The sequence below is a fragment of the Acromyrmex echinatior genome, chromosome 11, assembly GCF_024713525.1.
Source record: "Acromyrmex echinatior isolate Ae372 chromosome 11, ASM2471352v2, whole genome shotgun sequence".
NCBI classification, from domain to species: Eukaryota; Metazoa; Arthropoda; class Insecta; order Hymenoptera; family Formicidae; genus Acromyrmex; species Acromyrmex echinatior.
Window position 1 is genome coordinate 8,507,853 of NC_141862.1, and position 20,297 is coordinate 8,528,149.

Here is a 20,297-nt window from a genome sequence, read left to right on the forward strand (position 1 = left end):
GCTCGTTTTAGTTCATCCTTCTTTCCTACTTTTTCTGTCTCGGATAGCAACTGTATCGCGAGGCAAGCATATATCATTCGATCCTCGAGTGGATTATTAAAGGGATAAGTCAGAAACAAGAGAATATAGCAAACAATTGTCCTCGTTATCTTTTAATTTTACTGATTCTCCAAGTAGTATAAATTTTAATTGAGAGTTAAGACATAATAGTAGTTTAGGAGTTAGGAAGTGATAATTGGAAGTTGGAAGTTAGAGAATTCAAGTTTATCTCTGTCGAGTCTGTTCAGAGTTTATGTATTATAGAATATAAGTTTACACTCGAAATTATTTTTTTTTTAATATTGTTAAATAGTGTTTAAACGTAGAAAGAGTTCTTTTTTGAAGAATTAAATTCTGCATAGGGAAAGTACAGTGCTTATTCCCTTTTGAACGTAGTTAATCTCTTTGCTATCAGACGCATCGAACAAAATATCGTGTTCGGCCGGATTTTTGCACAGTTGGCTCGATACGCTGGAATGCGCGAACCAGCGCAACCCCCAACGCCAAATCTGGAGAAGGGTGGCAGTTACTACCTCGCGAGTTCGCGTGGGAGGTCACGTTGGATTGGGGGTAGGTGAGGCGACCCACGACCTTCAACCAATCGCGAACCTTGCTTGGCATTGGCCTGCCAATAGGAGTCTGCTTGGTGTAACCCCGCGGCGTGACCTTATGCGCGATTCTCTTCTTGCACTTTGCGCCGCGAAATCCACCCCCGTCACTCTCGTGGGCGAAATCACTTGCGTCAGCCGAAGCCACCCCCATCACTTGTACATTGATTCATTGTTCATCGTTTTAATTGAACAATCAAAATTACATACAGAATAATTTCGAGTAAATTGCAATAAAATATTATATATATTATTATATAAAATATTTATATCATATGTTCAATTAACATTTATTAAGAACTACTAATCGTATTTTAATTGATAATACTATTTGTGATAATATTATGTACGTAGTTGATTAAAATAATTAATAATCACAATTTTTTAATTTTTACAGTTTTTAGTAAAATATTGCAAACAGATATATTAATAACGAATTAATTAGTGTTGATCAAATATAAAGTAATGTGAATATGAATAATATATATGTCTATTTTGAATTAAAATTTTTGTTTCTGAAATGTACGTTTCAACTGAATTAACATTCACTAACAAACAGTTTAGCCTAAATGAACATTAGCAGGTTATAATAATGTTAACGTGAAGATGAAAGGATTGATTATACAAGACTTACGATCATTTACGTATTAACGAGCGTGTATTTATTTATTCACATCAAAGAAGGTGTATATTCGCCACTATCCCATTATCTCATCTCTCTGTCAAGATAGAAGCATCGTTAATTTTCTCTGTTAAAGAAGAAGAAAGTTAGATTGTACCAGCGGAGGTAACTTTGCGTCGTACTGTATGAAAGGTTATAGCTTAATTTAATATCCAAGGAAATAATTTCTACCAAGCTGATTAAATTTTCTTATGCAATATAGTTTTTCAAAATTTTAATTAGTTACTTTAGTGTATTCTAAGCTTACAGCAATCAATTTTGATTTTCTTGTAGATGATTCTTTTTAATTATTTTATTAATTTGCTTTCCGATGATTTTACGGTTTTGTGATTTACTGCAGTATAATACAGTTTGCTGCATACTTAATCTAAAGAATCCTTGACCTGTATGTAATCGCGTACATGGGTACGACACAATTTTAATTGTTATCCATAACAGTTGGTCAACACTTTGTCTATCGTGTGCTTGTGCCCTAAGACTTCAATTTCCACATGCACACACACACACACACACACACACACACACACACACACACACACACACACACACACACACACACACACACACACACACACGTGTGTGTGTATCGTCGAGGGCGCGTGCTCGTGAACACCCAGGCGACCCGGCCACGTCATCCGGCCGTCAGAACGGAGCATCCGATAGCGTCGGTTATCGAGCGCGGGTAGCAAGGTAATTACTTCCTTGGGGTTGGAGACGTGCGCGCGCCCCACGGGGGTGGGGTCAGAGGTCACGCAGTCGGCTCCAACCGCCTTCGGACAGCCAATCAACGCTCTACGTTTCCTGTCTTCGGGGCGATACGTGCATGTGGGTATGAACGCGTGCGCGGCCGTGTCCGGACACGCGTGTAGATGCGACACGCCGCCAATTGCACGACTGGCCAACTAACTCCAGGTGCGGTAATCGCGACGACACATTAGCTAATACGTCGACCTGGACCTGAACTTCCCGTGGTAGTTACTGATGAGCGTTAGTCCCAACGCGGCTACCATTAATATCTCCCTCGCGTACATAAATACGTATTGCTTATCAAGATGAGGAGATGTTGCTTATCATGACACGTTGCTTATCCGGATCTGTTACGACGTTTGTCAAAGTTAGAATTTCTAATAGATTCGAAGATGATTTTCTTTTCGAAAATTCGTAAGATTGTGATTTTTTTTTAATTTTTAATCTTGAATAATTTGAAGATTATAAATCTTATCTCTCTCTTTTCTAGTTTAATTATAATAATTGAGAATTAAGAAATAAATGTAGGTAAAGTTTATTGTATCTTTCGTTTTAAAGATTTTGATTAAATTTTTTGAAGTATTGCCAACCGTTAGCTTCTTTAGTTTAATTTGAATAAATATTCTTTTCAAAGTGTCTTTATCCCTTTATCCCTCAGGTATATCATATTCTTTTAGTTTGTTCACACTTCATCTTACCATCTCTTCTCTCTGATCCGAGAGATCGATCGCTGATATGCCTAATTAAAAATTTGGAGCACAGGTGATCAAGGCACGAACTACAATTCACGTTAATCAGGGCCAAGAGAGCGATCTCTCTCTTCTTATTTCTCTCTTTTGCTTTGCTTCATTTTCGTCTTCTCTCTTTTCCGTTAATCGTGCTCGGTTCGCTCTATTCTTCTCGTGCCAACCGTGGTTTCATTAGTCGTCTAATCTTTCTTACAACCTTGGGAGAAGGATGGGAACTTAGGCTTCTCTCGCTTAGGTCCGAGCAAGATCTTCTTTCCTTCGACCGTCGGGGGATCTGGCCGAGTGACTGATGAACTGGCCACTAATTACCTTCTCTGTGCCGTACAATACCAGCGTATTAATAACTCGCATTTATATGCTTGTGAAAAATGGACGTTCGCTTCCTTTCGCTCTCATTCGTTCCTTCGTTCTCTCTTTATTCGATGATCAAAGCGTGCAAGCACTCATGCGATTGTGTGGACAGATAGATGCGTACGCGTAGATATGAAAGCGCGAATGAAAGAGATAGCGTTCGACCGGATTGCACTACCAACCTGTTGTTTTGCAAAGCTATACTGTTATTTCGCGACCGTATATAAATTCAAAATGAAGAATGGATAATGCTGCTATTAAACGAACCGAGATAGATTACTGACACAACTGACTTTGTGCTACGTTACGAAGCATGAAGTAACATTCATCGTTAAAACGTATCTATTTGGGATTGAAATTTAATTTGTTTAAATAAAGAAGTCATAAAATCTTATTAAAAGTAATATACGATTAAAGTAGTGTGTTATTAAAGAAATTCATATTTTTTATATCAATATAAATAATAAAAATCAATTATTGCTAAAACTGTATTTCCATTGTTTTCTAAGAAATTCATATTCATTAATTAATAAGAAATTATTTAATAAAAAATTCAAATCTAGTTAACAATTACAATATCTCAACAAAAAACTGCCATAATTTGAAATTTCATTGTATTAACAAAGCATTAATAAATTTTTAATTAGTGTTTAATTACTCGTTTATATATGTATATATGTATATATATAAACATATATATTATATATATATATATATATATATATGTGTATATGTATCTAATTATTTTATTTAATTTATTTTTAAATGTATATGTGGAAAAGATATCTCAAAATTATTCATATTATTGTTTCACTCTTGGATATGATGCGTCTCGCCTCTTGGACATTTCGCTTAAGGCTCGGTTCGCTACGCTTATTTATCATCACCGGATATTAAATGCTGCTCTGTCAACTTGAAGCTAAGAGAACGCGTACGTCGATCGATGACTGGGCGCGTTGAAAACTACATACGTGGGCCGAGACGACCTGCGCGAGTTATATGAGCGATCGAAGAGAGGTAGGAAGGAAAAGGTCTTGACATTTCCTCCGAGTCTCGACAGAACTAAACCGAACCCTTTCTGACATTAGGTAGACTCTTTTAACCTTTTTTGACATTTATAGAGTAATAAACAAGGAACGCGCAGCGCATCGATTTCCGTTTTTATTCTTGATAATAATTAGCGCGGCATTTTCGAAGTAAAGATAGTACGTGCAAGTGATACTATTGGTGTTTTTGAGAGAGTGGTGTCTATAACATCATCCATTTAGGAAATGAAGAACGATATTTTTTTCCTTTAAAGGATGCAACGCGCGCGTATGTTGGGGCAGACATTTAGATCAAAGCGTTTTAGATTGCATATCGTACCTGGGAACGAAAAATGTCATAATTCAAATAGCAATTTTTTTAGTAAAGATTTGAGTGTATATGTAGGCAAAATGTATTTTGTATTGTTTAATAATAATTTAATGAAAATTGTGATATAATATTTTTAAATAATTTTTTATAATTTTGTATATTACATTACTGTAATTTATTGAACATGTTTTATGAATTATATTTATATAATTGAAACACAGAAATTAAGAATTGCGGCAGTTTTTGTTAAGGTAATTGTATTTTTTGTAAAATTTTGATTTGATGAATAGCGTAGCATTCACAGTATTTTTTTTTTTATGAAAGGTATTTATGTACATGAAGAAAATACAAAATTGAAAATTGATTTTTTTTAATGATATTTTTTCCTAAATTATTCGATTTTGTTTTTCCTATTGAAAAGTATTATGCAATTTTACTGTACAACTTATAATTTTGATAAATATTTCGATTTTTAATATCTTCCTATCGTTTGTAATGAAAAAATTATTATTTATGACTGATTTGTGATTCGCAACTGGACAATCGTATGCACAATGTTTCGAGATTCGTTTCTCGGGTAATTCATAATTCAGTCGTTTTTGCCCGAGCACTTTGGCAATATTAAATGCAGACGCGGAACCCACAAGGGGCATCCACAAAGCTGCGGTAAGCTCAAAGCGTCCCTAACCACCGGTTCTACCCTTTGCTCATCCATCCCTCTCTTTTATATAATAGTATATACTCAACAACGATCTCATTTCACTGAGTTTGCAACGACGATGTAAAAAAAAGATTAAAAAATCCCAACTTGTTTACCACAATTTACACTCATCGTCACATCAATGCCGACACATAAGATACCACTCATAGAACTGTATTCTATGGGACTTTTTAAAGATACTTGAAATATTATTTTTATTTTACTTCTTTTTTATGGCATTATATTTGGTTTTTTCGAAAAAATATATTCGACGCATTTTTTTTTACATTTTTAATGTCTTTTCACAGGTATAATATAATGTAAGAAAAATGAATCAAAGATGTCTATTATCGAATTTAGAATGAAAAGAGTCCGCACTATCGACCTCGATCAAGTATTTGGTCTTCAGTTTAGGATCCCCTTAAAAGTACTTATATCTTGCGGACCTTTCATATTTTATATAACTTGTGTGAAATGTGTAAAAGCGCAAAAGGATTATTTTCTCTTTTTATCACATAAACGCAATATAGAACTTTAACTTCACGCGAAACATTTTTATCCGCTACCGGAATAGGCCAGCAGGCAGAAGTGCCTGTTAATGTTAACCTTTCGTGTAAATGTAAAATATAATTAGGCTTTGCAGTGACGCGAATCGCAACTACGATCTGGGAATATGCCTGTAAGGTTTCGCTCGCTCGCGCTGGCGATTTATTCGCGCAATAACGTCACGTAGTTTACGGACGTACGTAACGTTTACTGCATCTTCTATTCAGTGGATAAGTTACAGCTACCGTTACCATCGCGCGCGAGCGTTTGCAGTTACCGCGCGAATATTCATCGCGGGCATTCACCGTGTATCTATCTACCGGCGTACACAACCGCCACTATTTTTTCCAAGAGCAATATTTATCGACGCCCGACGGATTACGAGCGCAGCCCGACGCCGGCTACTAGATTCTGCGAGCAAGTTAATTCTTAGCTCGTAACATAAATATCTGACCGCACGTCTCGTTTCGTGACTGTAGGAATCTCGGAAATACTTGGCAAGCCATCTTCCAATGAATTTTATAGTATATTCATGATGATTATTAATTATTACGTATTTTTTTTTTTAATTAAAAATGCAATCTTTACTACGACTCGGTTTATCTAAATGCTTTATTGATCATCATTTTGATATTATTTATTATGTTATAATGATTTATAATCTTTATTCATAACGTTAATTAAATTGATTAATTTATAAATTATTTTAGAGAGGCTTCGTAGTAATTCTGTACCGATTGATACTAATATTTTTCGAATGCATCCGGTGATATTTGCTTTATTGGTTGAAAAATCTTAAATAAATGATTGCCAGAACGAAATCAATCTTCTGGTTTATGCGGTTAAAGGAGCATGGTTCGCGCGACCTACGGTTTCATGCACATGATATCAAGCACGCTCTCGAAGTCTGCGAAGGTGACTTCGGTCAGAATCCCGGCCTCCACTTTCAAGATGGGGGTTGCAATCGATATCCAGCGTGCCTTTCGACCAATACCCTCGCGTTAGTATCGATTGTGTGCGACGGTCTGCTAGCTTTTATTCGCTTTCGATATTTTGAATTAAAATTTCGAGAATTGCAAATGTGTCAATTAAATTTGCAATCATATATATGTGAATTGAAATTTCACATGTCATAACTAACAATAAGAGAGAATATTATGTTTATTCCGATACAAAATACATTTTCGGTCGAATTATTTAAGCCGATTGCTTCTTGCTGCCCTTTGCAACCATAACATGCGATGAGGTCGATTGTAATCTTCCGCGAAGTTCGCCGAAGTTCTAACTACGCGATCGTGCATGTGTGCATGTATACCTACCAGCATTGCACCTGGCGATGCGCAGAATTGAAACGACACGATAATCCAGAGACCGGAAACAATAGTTCGCGACGACTTTCGTGGCGACCACCTGGATTTAGGTCTCGTAATGTTCCGGATATTAAGGGCAGTGAACAAAACGGACGGAAGTAATTACTGCTTTTAAAACTCACCCCGGAAACGACGAAACAAGGGGGAGGGAAACGCGAGATGCTTCCTGATTTCGTATTGTGATTCGGTTAAATCATTGCGCGTGAAAAGTCACGCACGTATCGTATTAATCGTAACGGTTGCCTGCTTATTATAATATATTTTTTCAACAGAGATAATATTTTCTTATATATTTCATACGAGAGAATTAAAACTTGAAATTACTTCTTTCATCTTTTCGCATAATAGATTTTTATAAATCAATTATTAACGTAGGCAAATTATTTTTTTTAAATTATTGATGAGCTCTTCTGAGCAAAAAAGGAAGGAGTTTTTACCTTAATAATAAGAAGAAAATGGAATTTTGTAGAATTTTATATTCCAGATTGTATTAGCGAAGGTTTCGAATTTAAGCTTTTCTCATAATTTGAGGAACGTGGATGGCAACATACTGAAACAGAATTTATGTCATTACTGGAGTTAATTTATTTGCGAATTAGGGATGTGTCCATGAATTTTAATCTTGTAGCAAAGAATATAATTTCGAGATATAATGCGCACGACAACGAATGCCGGTGAGAATACGCGGCTGCAAGAGAAACAGGCTTAACGGTTTCCGCGAAGAACTCTTCAATTAAGGAGATCCCCGGCATTATCGCGACCATGGCAGCTACGTGCGCCTCGAGGTATTCTCGGTTGCGGTTTAACGGCCGTGGTCGTGTCGGCGCGATGCCTCCCGCGTACGTCGTAGCGTCGTCGGTGTGGCAACGTACACAAGGAGAACCGCGGAAATCTCCGCGCCAATAACTTTTTATCGCAAGCGACTCTTGCGCAAGAAATATGAATTGTTAATAGAAGGTAAAAGCAATTTTATGTACTCTACATAAAGGCGTGTCGATATATTCTAAGGAGCGGCTTTCTCTGCTATACGTCGCCGGGCGCCCCGCTATGTAAATCGCGCCGGAGAAAACCACCCCTGCCACTACCACCCGCATACATTAGTTTTTATCTGTTTTACTTTTTTATTTGAAGATAATTTTCATAAAATGCTTCTTACTCGCTCGAGATCCTCTTCCGCCGCCCTCTCGAACTTCCTCTCCTTTAAGCGAGACTCTCCGTGAAATCTGATTCCGCTTGATAACTCTGTCACTTTTGCCGAGCCTCCGAGATTTTCTCTTCCTACTTTTTACTCTTGTTACTTTTATGTTGCGAATATTTGAATTCTTATATATGGTCATCTTAAGAGTTAGTAGAGACTAGAGATTTTTATTTTCGTTCCTTGCAGAAGAAAAAGTATACATATAACATCAAATTTGAATTTGAATGAAATATTTTAATTTTGGAAGAATTAGGATAATAAAAGATTTGAAGTGATTGATATTAAAAAACAATCATATGGATTAAATGTACAAAGCGACTCTGAGTTTCTTGATCCTATCTATAATGACATCAGTTATAATTATTAAATTATAATAGTATTAATCTTTTACTAATCTTTTTTTTTATATAATGATCTTCTTATTAGCATAAATTATTCTATATAATTAATCTCCTATTTAGCATATAAATTATTTAACATATCTAAATCTAACATATCTAAATCTTTATAACTTCATGAATTGATGATTGAGTATTATCATATATAAATGAGTGCAATTGAGACTCGAGAAATCGAATTGTTAAAATTATGAGCACTTTTGGCGTAAATTAACCGTTAGTTAGTAATATGAAACTATAACCCATCAAGTTTCAATTTCTGATAATTACAAGACCATCACATACTCAAAAGTTAGTAGGTTTGCATAGTAACTCTGTGAAACTACTCTGTATAATATATTCGTGCGTGGTACGGGTCGTGCGAGATCGAACGTTATGAAAGTACAAAGTTTGAAAATTAACTTGTGCTAATTGAATTTAAGTCAGAATAATCGATCTAATGAAGGAAAGCTACTTGTCTCTTATTTGATAAAATAAAGAAAAACATCTCCAGCTTCAGTCGAAACCATATAAACGAACAATTACTTTTCTGTTATTTTTTTATTTTATTTTTTATGTTATTACATTTTAATTGTCCTTTTTATAGCAAATAAAAATGATTACGAATATAAAAAGATTAGATTACATTTTTATTATAGAATATTTGACACTAAATTTTTTTGAAAATTCTATTCGTCTCTATCACCGATATTAGATCTCTTCACAGAATATCTCGTGCATATTTCTCTACATGTTCTTCCATTCGGATCTATTTGCGTCGTGTCCGATCGTTCAGGGTGACGCATAGGGATGGGATGATCGTAGCTGCGGAAGCCCACCTCCTCGAGGTCGCGTGGTATATTGCGAGGCCAATGAAAAATTTAATAGAACCCGCCGGATGATCGATGTAAGATAGTCGGTGGAGAATAGCGAAGATTATAAGGGAGGTTGGGCCGCTGCCGCGGCGAACAACCGCTATTCCGAGATGAGTGATCGACCCCCGGAGACACGAAGTCTGATCTCGTCGTCGCACCACCCCATATACCGGAGACTCGTCACTTGCCTTATCTCTCGACGGGCCTGTCGCCCGATATAACGGAACGTCGAGTCCTTACGTTAAGCCGTTATAGGATGACGTGCCTGAAGAGTGACCGCGTCGGCGTCGTAGTCCATACCTTGCGATTACACGACTTTGGCGTGGTGTCGATTACATGATTGCGTTGCTATATACATGTTAGACAGGTTGTGGTTGCAGAAACCCATGACTTTAACTTAATTTAATTATGGATTATTTAATCTAATTAAACTTCACTTTTCTTAATTAAAACATAGTGGCATTAGATTTTTAAATAACGTTGACAATAACGGTTTTATAATTTAAAGAAAATTAGGCCTATATTTATTACATTTCCGTTGAAAGAATCAATTAAAATTTTAAAATGCGACACGATTTAATAAAATTTTGAAAGTTAATTTGATTATTTTATATTAAATATTTGTAATTTCAGTAATTTGAAATATTTGAAATTATTTAATTAAACTTAGATGAAATTTATTTTGCAAAATTTATACATAATTTGGTTTTAATAAATCGAGAGAGAAAATAAGATTAAGTTATAATATACTTTTTGCTGCGACTTAATCTGAGTTCTTTGATTCATTGAAATTACAATTTTTTATTAATTATAGTCATACAATTTTACTTCTCTCTTATGATTAGATGAAAATCTTTCAGCAATAATAACTCGATTTACAAATGATTTTTTAATTAAAAAATGTTTTATTCTTTAAATAATAAGTTGAATAATTCTTTTTAAACGAAATAATTATTTAAATGAGAAAGGAGAATATAACGTACACTATTGTTTTCTTTCGACCGTGTTCGGCGCCGTACACAAGGTCGCCGTGTTATCATTCGTGTGACTACACTCGAGCCGGCAGGTATCAGCGAGAGCTGTTCCGTGTGTTATTATCAATTCTTTCTCGTGAACAAATAAAACTTCTACTTTTAATAAATTACTCATAAGGATTAAATTCGTAATAAGGAGCGATTCGTAAATGTATTTGAAGCAACAGTTTCTATTGAAGCGTATATTTTGTACGATAGGCGATAGGTCTAACAATAAGTTACTATTTCTTAATATTTACGGGTAATATAATTATATGTGCAATGATTAGATTTGAATATATTTTATATCTTTTAACTTTTCGTTATTTTCGAGGTGAAAGTGTATCTAATATAATAGCTGAATGATTGGCTGAGTTATTTAAGGCCATATTGTATCTATTGTTTGTATTAATAATAATTTGAATTAATTTGTATAACTTATAAATAGTTTAATTGATAAATTAATTTGAATTATGAAAAATAGAATATTTGATATGAATTAATAAAGTATTAGAGGTATTTAAAACGGGAGAATAAAAATCGGTTGGTACACTAAGAAAAAGATGCTTAAAAATATATTTGTCATAAATATATTTATTTCACTGAAATAAATATTTATTTAAATATACGGGCGAAATAAAATTTTATTCCTAGCAAATAAACCATCTATTTTATTTTTTTGTAATTAATGAGATATATTTCAGAATGAGAAATATTTCAGAGATATGAAATATATTTCACAGAAATGTATATTTCGTCATTACAATCAAATTTCGTAAGTAACATTTGCTTCGCAATACTTCGACATTTTTCTTTCAGTGTACTTGACCTTGATGTTTATTTTTGCGATATACAGTGTGGTATTATTATAAAGTCAAGCTGACAGTCGAGTCGACAGGCAACGGCAAGAACCATTCCATGTATCCTTCAAGATGTAATTACAACTATTATAGAAGTATTTAATAAGAAGTAACATGATCATCCTCTGTGAAAAAATGAGGCCTATCGAATCTCACACTATTAATTATTCTTATAATTCATAGTAGGAAACGATTTATAAGCAACGGCTCTTTAATGAAACGCATATTTCTGTAGGTGCTAGAAATCATATTATATTATTGCTTATCGATTGATTCTCTCTTAATATTGTTCATATTATATTATTTCTTATTTCTTAACATTTATGAATATAATTATTTTTACAATTTCTTAATTTTGAATTGTGTATTTTGTGTTGCGCTTTAAACTTTTTTTTACATGTAATTTATTTGTCTATTTCAGATCAGAAGCTTGTAATAACTCACGAATCGCCACATCGCGTCGGTTCAAAGTTCAAATTATTCAAGTAAAATTGTGCTGTGTCATTCGTTCGTTAATATTTCGCGTACGGGAGTGCCTTGGAAAGTATCGCGCGATCGTTGTGTTGATACACGTCATAGATGCACACATCAATTGATTTCGCGAGTGAGTGTTGTGTGAACGCAATGAAGAAAGAAGAGCAGGAGGCCTGGGAGGCATCGAGAGATGGCGGAGGAACTACGAGGTGAGTAAATTATTTTTTATTTTATCTTTTATTTGTAAAATCGACTTTTGATTCAATAATAGAAAATACACAAATAGTTTTAAAAATAGAAATTTGATTAAAAACGCTGAAAAAATTTAGTATTGAATTGTATCATTATAATGTTAACGAAACGTTAATAAACGAAACACTATTTTAATATTTTATAATTTTATATTATAAAAAACAAAAATAATAATTGTCTCTTTTTCTGCTCTCTCGAGAAGAAAGTCGATTTTATTTTTATCAAAAAAAAAGTCTCGTCATCGTAAAGTTAAGTACCTCGTGCATGTATTATACATACAATATACGTAGACACCGACATACGTTATCTACTCGCGCGGAGAGAGTTTGACAACCTGAAGGTTTTCAACTCGTTCTGTCATCTGCGATGATTATGTACGCATGGCAGCACGCACGTGTGTACGTGTATATAACGCGAATTCGTTTGAGGGGTTCCACCGTCGAAGAATCGCGTTGTCGTTGGTGAATTCACCTCTCGCGCCAAAGGGAATAGCGTCGGCTACATCGACCACGCGAAACGTCGGGATTTCGGTGGAAATGCTGTGGTATACGACACGATGTGTCTTTCGTGTTCGAGGATACCCTTCCACTTGGTCTCTATACACCCTCAAAAGAATCACTGGCGTATGCGACTCTCCGGCTTGGTCCCGAAGCTACCCGTTAACTTTATTAAATCGCGCGACCGCGCATAAGCTGGAATTATGAAATAATCACCAGCGTTGTCATTATCGTTAGTGATTCGCCATTTAAGAGGGCTCGTGAAATTATTTATGCGTCGTCGGTTCACGCGCGCATTCCTGCATACATTCGAGCGATTGCACATGTAAGCCTGTAAAAACGCGCTCGGAGAGTCGATTAAGCAATACTTTGATGAAAGATCGTTTCTAATCAAAGAGTTAACACAATTTCGTTTTTTTCCCCCGGATACTTTGTACGAAATAAAATTGTTTTATAAAGAAATTAAAGAAATATTTATCATTAAATTCATGAATATTATCTTTAAAATAATAAATTGGATATGAATTAATTATAATTAATGTTTCTGATTTTAGCAAAAAAATATTAATAAACTTTTATATTGCTACGTAATATAATACATACGATTTTTAAATAATTTCGTTTCAAATATAAAAAAATATGATGTGAAATCTGAAATGAAAATTTATGGAAAAAATTCTGTTATTTATTTAAATATAATTAATTTTTGCTATAATTTTTTTATTAACGGATGAGTTTTTCACATGTTGCTTAAAATCTTTTGCTGTAAATACGTTAATGATAAATCTTTGAGAAATCAGTCATCAATTCGATTCCACGGTCAAATCAGTCATCGTTTCTCATTCGATTCCTTCACAATCATGTGATGAAAAGGAAAAGAAGAAAATGAAAGTCAAAGGGATTCGGACGTACATAACGTATCGATAGTCCTGTTCTAAATGGTGCTCGTGGAACCAGTCACCATGGCCGTTAATCTCGTTTCCTGGGAGTATCGAAAGAGAACGAGAGAGAGAGAGAGAGAGAGTTTCGGATTCGAGTTAGGGGTAAACCGCACAAGAATCGCGGCGGTAGCTTAGGTATCAGAATGTTCGCGGTTGGTCACCCTCGAGACTGGAATCAGAGACCGGGAGAGTGATCTGGAGCAAGCGGGGGTGGTAAAAGCGTCTGCATGTGTACGTATATATGTGTCGCAATCGTGACGAGAGAGCGAGCAAGACGAGGGTCGTATACGTTGCGAGAGAAAGCGAGAGAAAGAATAACGATAGGGAAGGGATGAAAAGTAGAGATGGAAAGAAGAGAGAGAGAGAGAGGGGGGGAGGGAAGACAAGAGGGAAAGGAAGAGCGAAAAAGGGTGAGAGAGGAACCGAGGGAGCGAATGTGGCGCGAGATTTACCCTAAAGCCCCGGGCAACCGCAACCCCCGAGCGATTTCGATTATCGATAGCACTCGTTTTAAAACACCCAGTGTCGATTTGCCGCTCGTCCCGCTGGTACGCTGGGTGGTTGGTGGTCGCCCACCCCCGCGCGCGTTCCGGACCCTCCTGTGTGCTGTGTGCGGTTCTTTTTATTCCCTGCTCGTTGACGGACGCGACGATTGTCACGTTGGGAATTTGTGGTCCCTGCAGATGCCATTCGAGATTCGTCCGATTGGATGGGCAACTGTAGACACCTGCCATGCTTCTTTCGCGACGTTCACCTCGGCATGCGGCCGCTTGATTATTCGGTCGATAATATTCTACATGGCGAGATAAATCGCGCCAACGAAATTGCGCGATTTCCGAAAATTGCGGGAGGGAGAAACTTCTTGTTAGATCAATATATTATTGTATTTTAAGTCTATTTATTCGTTAAAATGTTATACTTTTTATTTTTAAATAAATTTTATAAATAGATTTTATATGAATAGATATTTTTCTCTTGTTTAGTCTCTCTCTGTTATATTATAATATACAATGAAAAACACATAAAAATTATGAAACAGTGAGAATTATATTTATTGTTTTTAAATTTTTATTTTATTAATGTATTATATTACAATAGATTACGTATATAGATACCAAAATAATGTCTAAGATTGAATTGAAAAGAATTTAGTCAAACTGCATTTAGTATAGCGAAAGAAATCTGATTGAAATGAATTCATTCATTGGAAATTGCTCATTAGTAGGAACTTCGCAACTGTATCGTTTTTCATGCGTGAACTTCTCGCATGTGCCTACGTATCTTACATATGTTAGTCGAATCTCAACCCCCCTCGTGTTGAATGAATGCCACAGTCCACCCTCGGACAATCAGGCTAGCGAAGTCAGGTAACCGGCATAATCACGCATCGTGATTTTTGACCATCTGCTGGACGAGTTACATCGTGATTTTACACCTGCTCGTCCCCCATTTCAAATACGTTTGTTGTATTGTCGCGCGAACGAATGTCGATGTTTCCGGAAATACCGAGCAAAGAGTTATCCTCGATCGTCGGCTCTTTTGTTTTCCGATGCACTCGCTCCGATGTCAATCGCGTGGGAACGCTAATGAAGAAGTTATCGTACGAAATACATCACGCTCGAAATTAGGGAGACTGTTGTCCCCACGTTGTGACTTCACAATGCACACGCGGTCACCCTATACGCATTTATGCGTCGAATTACCGGTACGTCATTATATGTACGATCGGTAGGTCTATAATAAAAGAATGGGAAAATTATCGTTTGATCGCGTACGTTATCACGAATCGAAGCATGCTGTGGGCGAGGTAAAATTTCATTTATGGAAATAAATTCAAAATGCACATAACAGATAAATTGAAAATTTAATTCTTATTTGCAAGTTTGGCATCTTTATGTAAATAAGAATTATTAAAATTATGAAATTTTTCGATTACATTTTAAGATATAATTATTCTTACCGATTAACAACGACGTTCGAAAGTTTTATGACTGACATACATATAATATGCAGAAATAAATTAACATCTTTCGTTGTTATATTGTAAAAAGGACAATTCTTATATATGTACATTAACAAACATTTATAAAAGTATCGCCTTGCAATTATTTCGAGGGAAATAAATATTGCTTTTGAAATAACTGCATTAGATTGTGTTCGATCGAGGTAAAAGCAACAACTTCTACTTCTTCGTTCATGCCAGCTTTGAGCGTTATTTGTCGAGGTATTTTTTTATTTCCTCCCTATGGTAGAACTTCTTCCTACGATTGCGATGACAAACGACGCGGGGACGTACGAAAGTCCATGGGAGGTTGAGAGACACACAGGGGCAACTTTCGTCCATCGTAAGTTGAAATTTCAGCGGCCGGAAATTCCGCAGCATTATTCGTCTCGGAGATCTCGGTGCTGCTCTGGCATTGTGCGTCGCGGGAGGAAATGATGCAGGTTAAATGTACCGAGCGGTAGATAATAAACAACAATAATACACACTCGAGATAAATAACGCGCGACAGATATCGCGCGCAGAAAACATAAAATATTTGTCCCCGGGAGTCGCGCCAGATCATCCGTCATTCCTGGCTCTGGTGAAATCGATAAAGCCGCTAAAGAATATTTATCGTGCTGAGAATGCTGTAAAGTTTTCTCCCCTTACTTTCTAGCTTACTACAAAAGTATTCGGATTTATAACATACCTATCCTGCGGAGTTTTGATCATCATTTTATCATAATAATTTATTTTAAGCAAATTTGATTATATTATATCCTTTTACATTTCATATATGCGATATATTTGGTTTTAATATTTTTACGGTAGTTGTTTGCAATAGGCTTATAATTAATTTCAATGTCTATACGAAAATAAATTTTATTATTGTGTTATTGACACATACATAAGAATAAGACATAGATTCTTCGTTTCTATTTGTTATTATGAAAATGAAAGAAGATTAATAGCAGAAATAGAGATTATTGATTTGATTCTTTAAAGATAAGACGTTCTTTCATCCATTTAATTCATAATTATATACAAGTGTTTTGCAAATAATACGTTATTTCTTTATGTAATTTGCTTTCTTTACTTAACTGTATGCAACGCCCAAGCTTAGACACATCCTTATCAGGTTAATGTTATGCGACACACAAGAATATTCAATGAAAGCGAATGGTCAAATAAATGTTGTAAATTTGCTATTCGCTGTCAGTTGTAAAAGTCTTTAAAAGTCTTTTGAAACTTTTTCTGATGATATATAGCGTATGCGCTTTCGCGACCTTTTTATGTAATAGGCAAAGGAAGCCGAACAGTTAGTTGGCCAAGGAAAAGTATAGATAACTCCTAGAATAGAACTGATCGTTATGAAAAATGATATATAACAGTATAATTACATGAATATTAATGTTCTCGCGCGAATGAAACTGCTGGAGTGTGATTTCTTGACTGTCGTATGTCATGACCGAGTAAACTCTCTCGATGTCGTAACATCGACCTGCATGAGAGTATGCAGTTTCATCAATAGATATTTATCAAATGAGATAACTGTACATATTATCGTGAATTGATGAGCTCATTACACGTGTTTATTTGATGTAACTTTAAGACTTGTCTCTTAAACAATAAAGAGATAAATATGTTATGACATTAGTAGACATGCATAGTTGGACTATTACAATTTATTCAATTATTGTAATATTTTTTTTCAGTTAAATTCTCTAATACAAAGTTGTTTCATTCCAATTTTATATATAAAAATTCAACTGCCTATGATATTCAATTATATATATACTTTAATGTTAAGAACTTGTTAGTCAATAAGGTGTCATGTTTCTTTATGTTAACTTACTTTCCTTGCTTAATTCTAACGAACAAAATGTAGTTAAATCTGTGAGAAGTTTATAAAGAAATTATTATTTTTGAAGAAATTTGAAGATTAGAAATATATGAAGATACATACATTTTAGCTTTTTCTATAATGAAGACTTTTTAGCCTTTTAGCCTTTGTTAGTCTGTGTGCTTAGTATTCATTTTTTAGAATCAATGCAATCGTTTGTAATACGGCAGAGCGCAAATTACGGTTTGTATAATACGACTCGAGCGAAAAAGCAGGATGATAGAGAAGATGTTCATCACGATGAATGACGTGTGCGTGCGCACATTGATTGTGAATGTGCGTGGGTGTAGGGGTTCAATTTGTCGCGGTGTAAGCAAATAACGTTCTCCGGAGTTTGCTCGGAGTAGAGCCAACGACACGACGTCCTTTAATTTAAAGTCCTCCTTCGATATCGGGCGACATGAGCTACCTACCCCGACTTCAGTACCGCCGCTGTCGGCATCACCGTCGGAGCGTGCTTCGTTTTCAACCACCTCTTCGTACTTGCGCGCAGCCTGCGCAAACAGAAGGGGTGGCCTCGTGCAAACAGTTATTGTTTGGCACAGGCGCTTATGCACACCAGTATCGACGCAGAGATCTCAATTAGTACGGCACTCACTTAACGCGATCAACCGTTGACAGTATGATTCGGATGTCCGGTATTCAATTAATTGAGCACCTCGTTTTCTCGCAGTTTAGAAAGATCGCCCTCTCGATGGTATTTCTTGACGCCTTTCTTTAACTTTCTTCCAGTAAGACTGACAAGTGGTCCTTAACTTTAAAGTGTAGGTATAAGTGAATCTTTATAAAGTTGAGAAATGAAGCAAATAACAATTTTATAATGGATACTTTTTTTCTAAATATGATCTTTCTATATTTAAAAACAAATAGAAATTAATAACACTTTATATATTTAAGATAGATACTGTCAGTTTTTATTTTGAATTGTATTTATTCGTGCATTAATTTTTACGAATTAATTACGTAAAGAAATAAATGCAAAATTGTCATTATTTTACTATAAAAATGTAATACACACTTTAGCTTACAACGATAAAGATCGAAATATTCCTTTCTATTCGACTTCCGATACTTGCTCGTAGATGAAGATCGTTCCGGGTTGGCAGCCGTTTAAAAAACCACCGGAGCAATGTCTTCCGATATCAATAGCGGGAAAATCTTGCCCATAAACAAGAAGGCTTAAGGATAATCCTTGAAATGACCAAAAGCTGTTCTCACAAAGGGAAGCTGTGACTGCTCGAGAGATTCGTGCGCGGGGTTGCCTGAAATTCTGGCTGCCCTCGGATGGGGTAAGATTACGCGTGTATGTGAGGATGAGGGAGAGAGAAAAAAGAATCTTACATTCAAAATAGCTGGGATAAGGCTGAGCTTTCGGATTTGGCAGTCGCGATGGCGGGGGTGTACGACGAGCGGTCGCGAAAGTCTACATCGGGGAGAGAGGATCAAGAAGGTGGGGGGTACAGGTTGTAACATGCAAATTTGAACCTTAAAGGTTTTATGTCGACGATATCTCGGAATCATCTTCCCTTCTCCCTCAAGTCGACGACGCGCGAGGGAAGATTTCGCCCTGATCTTATCTAAGACAAAATTGTCTCACGCGCTGAAAAGAAATAGACATTCTCTCATTGTCCTTTTCTGGGATGCAGACACATTGTGAACGGTATCGCTCTGGCCTTTCACCATGATTTCCGGGTCGATAGCGATTCGTGATCGACACTTTCCTAATGATGTATAATTTGAAAATCTACCGTGAAGTCTTATCCTTTTTAAATCGACTAATATGCTTTATGTTCTTATTAAAGGTTTTGGATTTTATACAAGAATAAAAGATAGCAGTAAACGAGTGAAATATATCGTTTTGTTATTTAGTTTATATTAATTCTTCATCGTTCAAATTGGATTTTGAAGGAAATCGTTATTTTGATTGTGAATTCTAAGTAGATAAATTTAAATGTGTAAAGAATAAGTAACATACAATCCGACTTCTAAGTGTGTGATAGTATAAATATATATGATAGTAAAAAATTATAACTATTACAGGCATGCGATAGTTTTTTTCAGATTTTTGTACAATTCGGAGCAATATAAAATTTTGCATTGAAGCTCAAAAATTCAAATTGCGGATGGAAGGTGTAAAATTTCATATGTTTACTTTTTCACAATGTGTTGTCTAGTTATGGATAATAACCTTTGCGTTTATGTTAATCGAATATGGGTTTCTAATTGAAATTATTAATTGTAATTATTATGCTTGTAATTAATCGCAATAAAACAATTACAACACGATGTATCATTGATATTGATAATTTCATACATCGCGCGCACACAATAATTTTAATTCTTTTTTTCTAACTAATTATTGCGTTTTACCAATGACTGTTTTGGATCGAACGATAATCTTCCCCCGGAAAAAATTTATTATGCGTACAGAACGAAATGCGAATGGCTTATACAGCGTGTCGCGCAGCGCGCAATCAGATACAAAATTGCAAACGATTTTAATACGGCGCCTCCATAATTCACGGGCACAGTCGAGCCGCGTATTTTTATTGCGCGTGCGGCGATCGAGATTGTTATCTAAATTGAATCGGATACCGGAGTTCTGGCGTGCCGCTTCTATAAACACGGGCGTAAACCAGACATCCCGCGATTTTTTAAGCTGTTTTCTATGAAAATCACTGAAAACTCGTGATATAATGATCGAATTGCTAGTGTAAATAATTGGTAACCGATCGCATGTACTGGAATAAAAATATTTTCAAAAATTTCTTTACC

General features: G+C 35.5%; 1 protein-coding gene across 1 annotated transcript in view; it reads left to right on the forward strand.

Annotated features, from left to right (window-relative positions):
- Positions 1-20,297, forward strand: part of svp (COUP transcription factor 2) — a 305,103-nt gene that overhangs the window by 7,229 nt on the left and 277,577 nt on the right. Inside the window, exon 4 of the mRNA XM_087410975.1 lies at positions 11,893-12,154. Within this exon, the coding sequence (XP_087267101.1) occupies positions 12,136-12,154 (19 nt within the window). The 5' untranslated portion in view covers positions 11,893-12,135. The remainder of the gene's footprint in view (positions 1-11,892; positions 12,155-20,297) is intronic.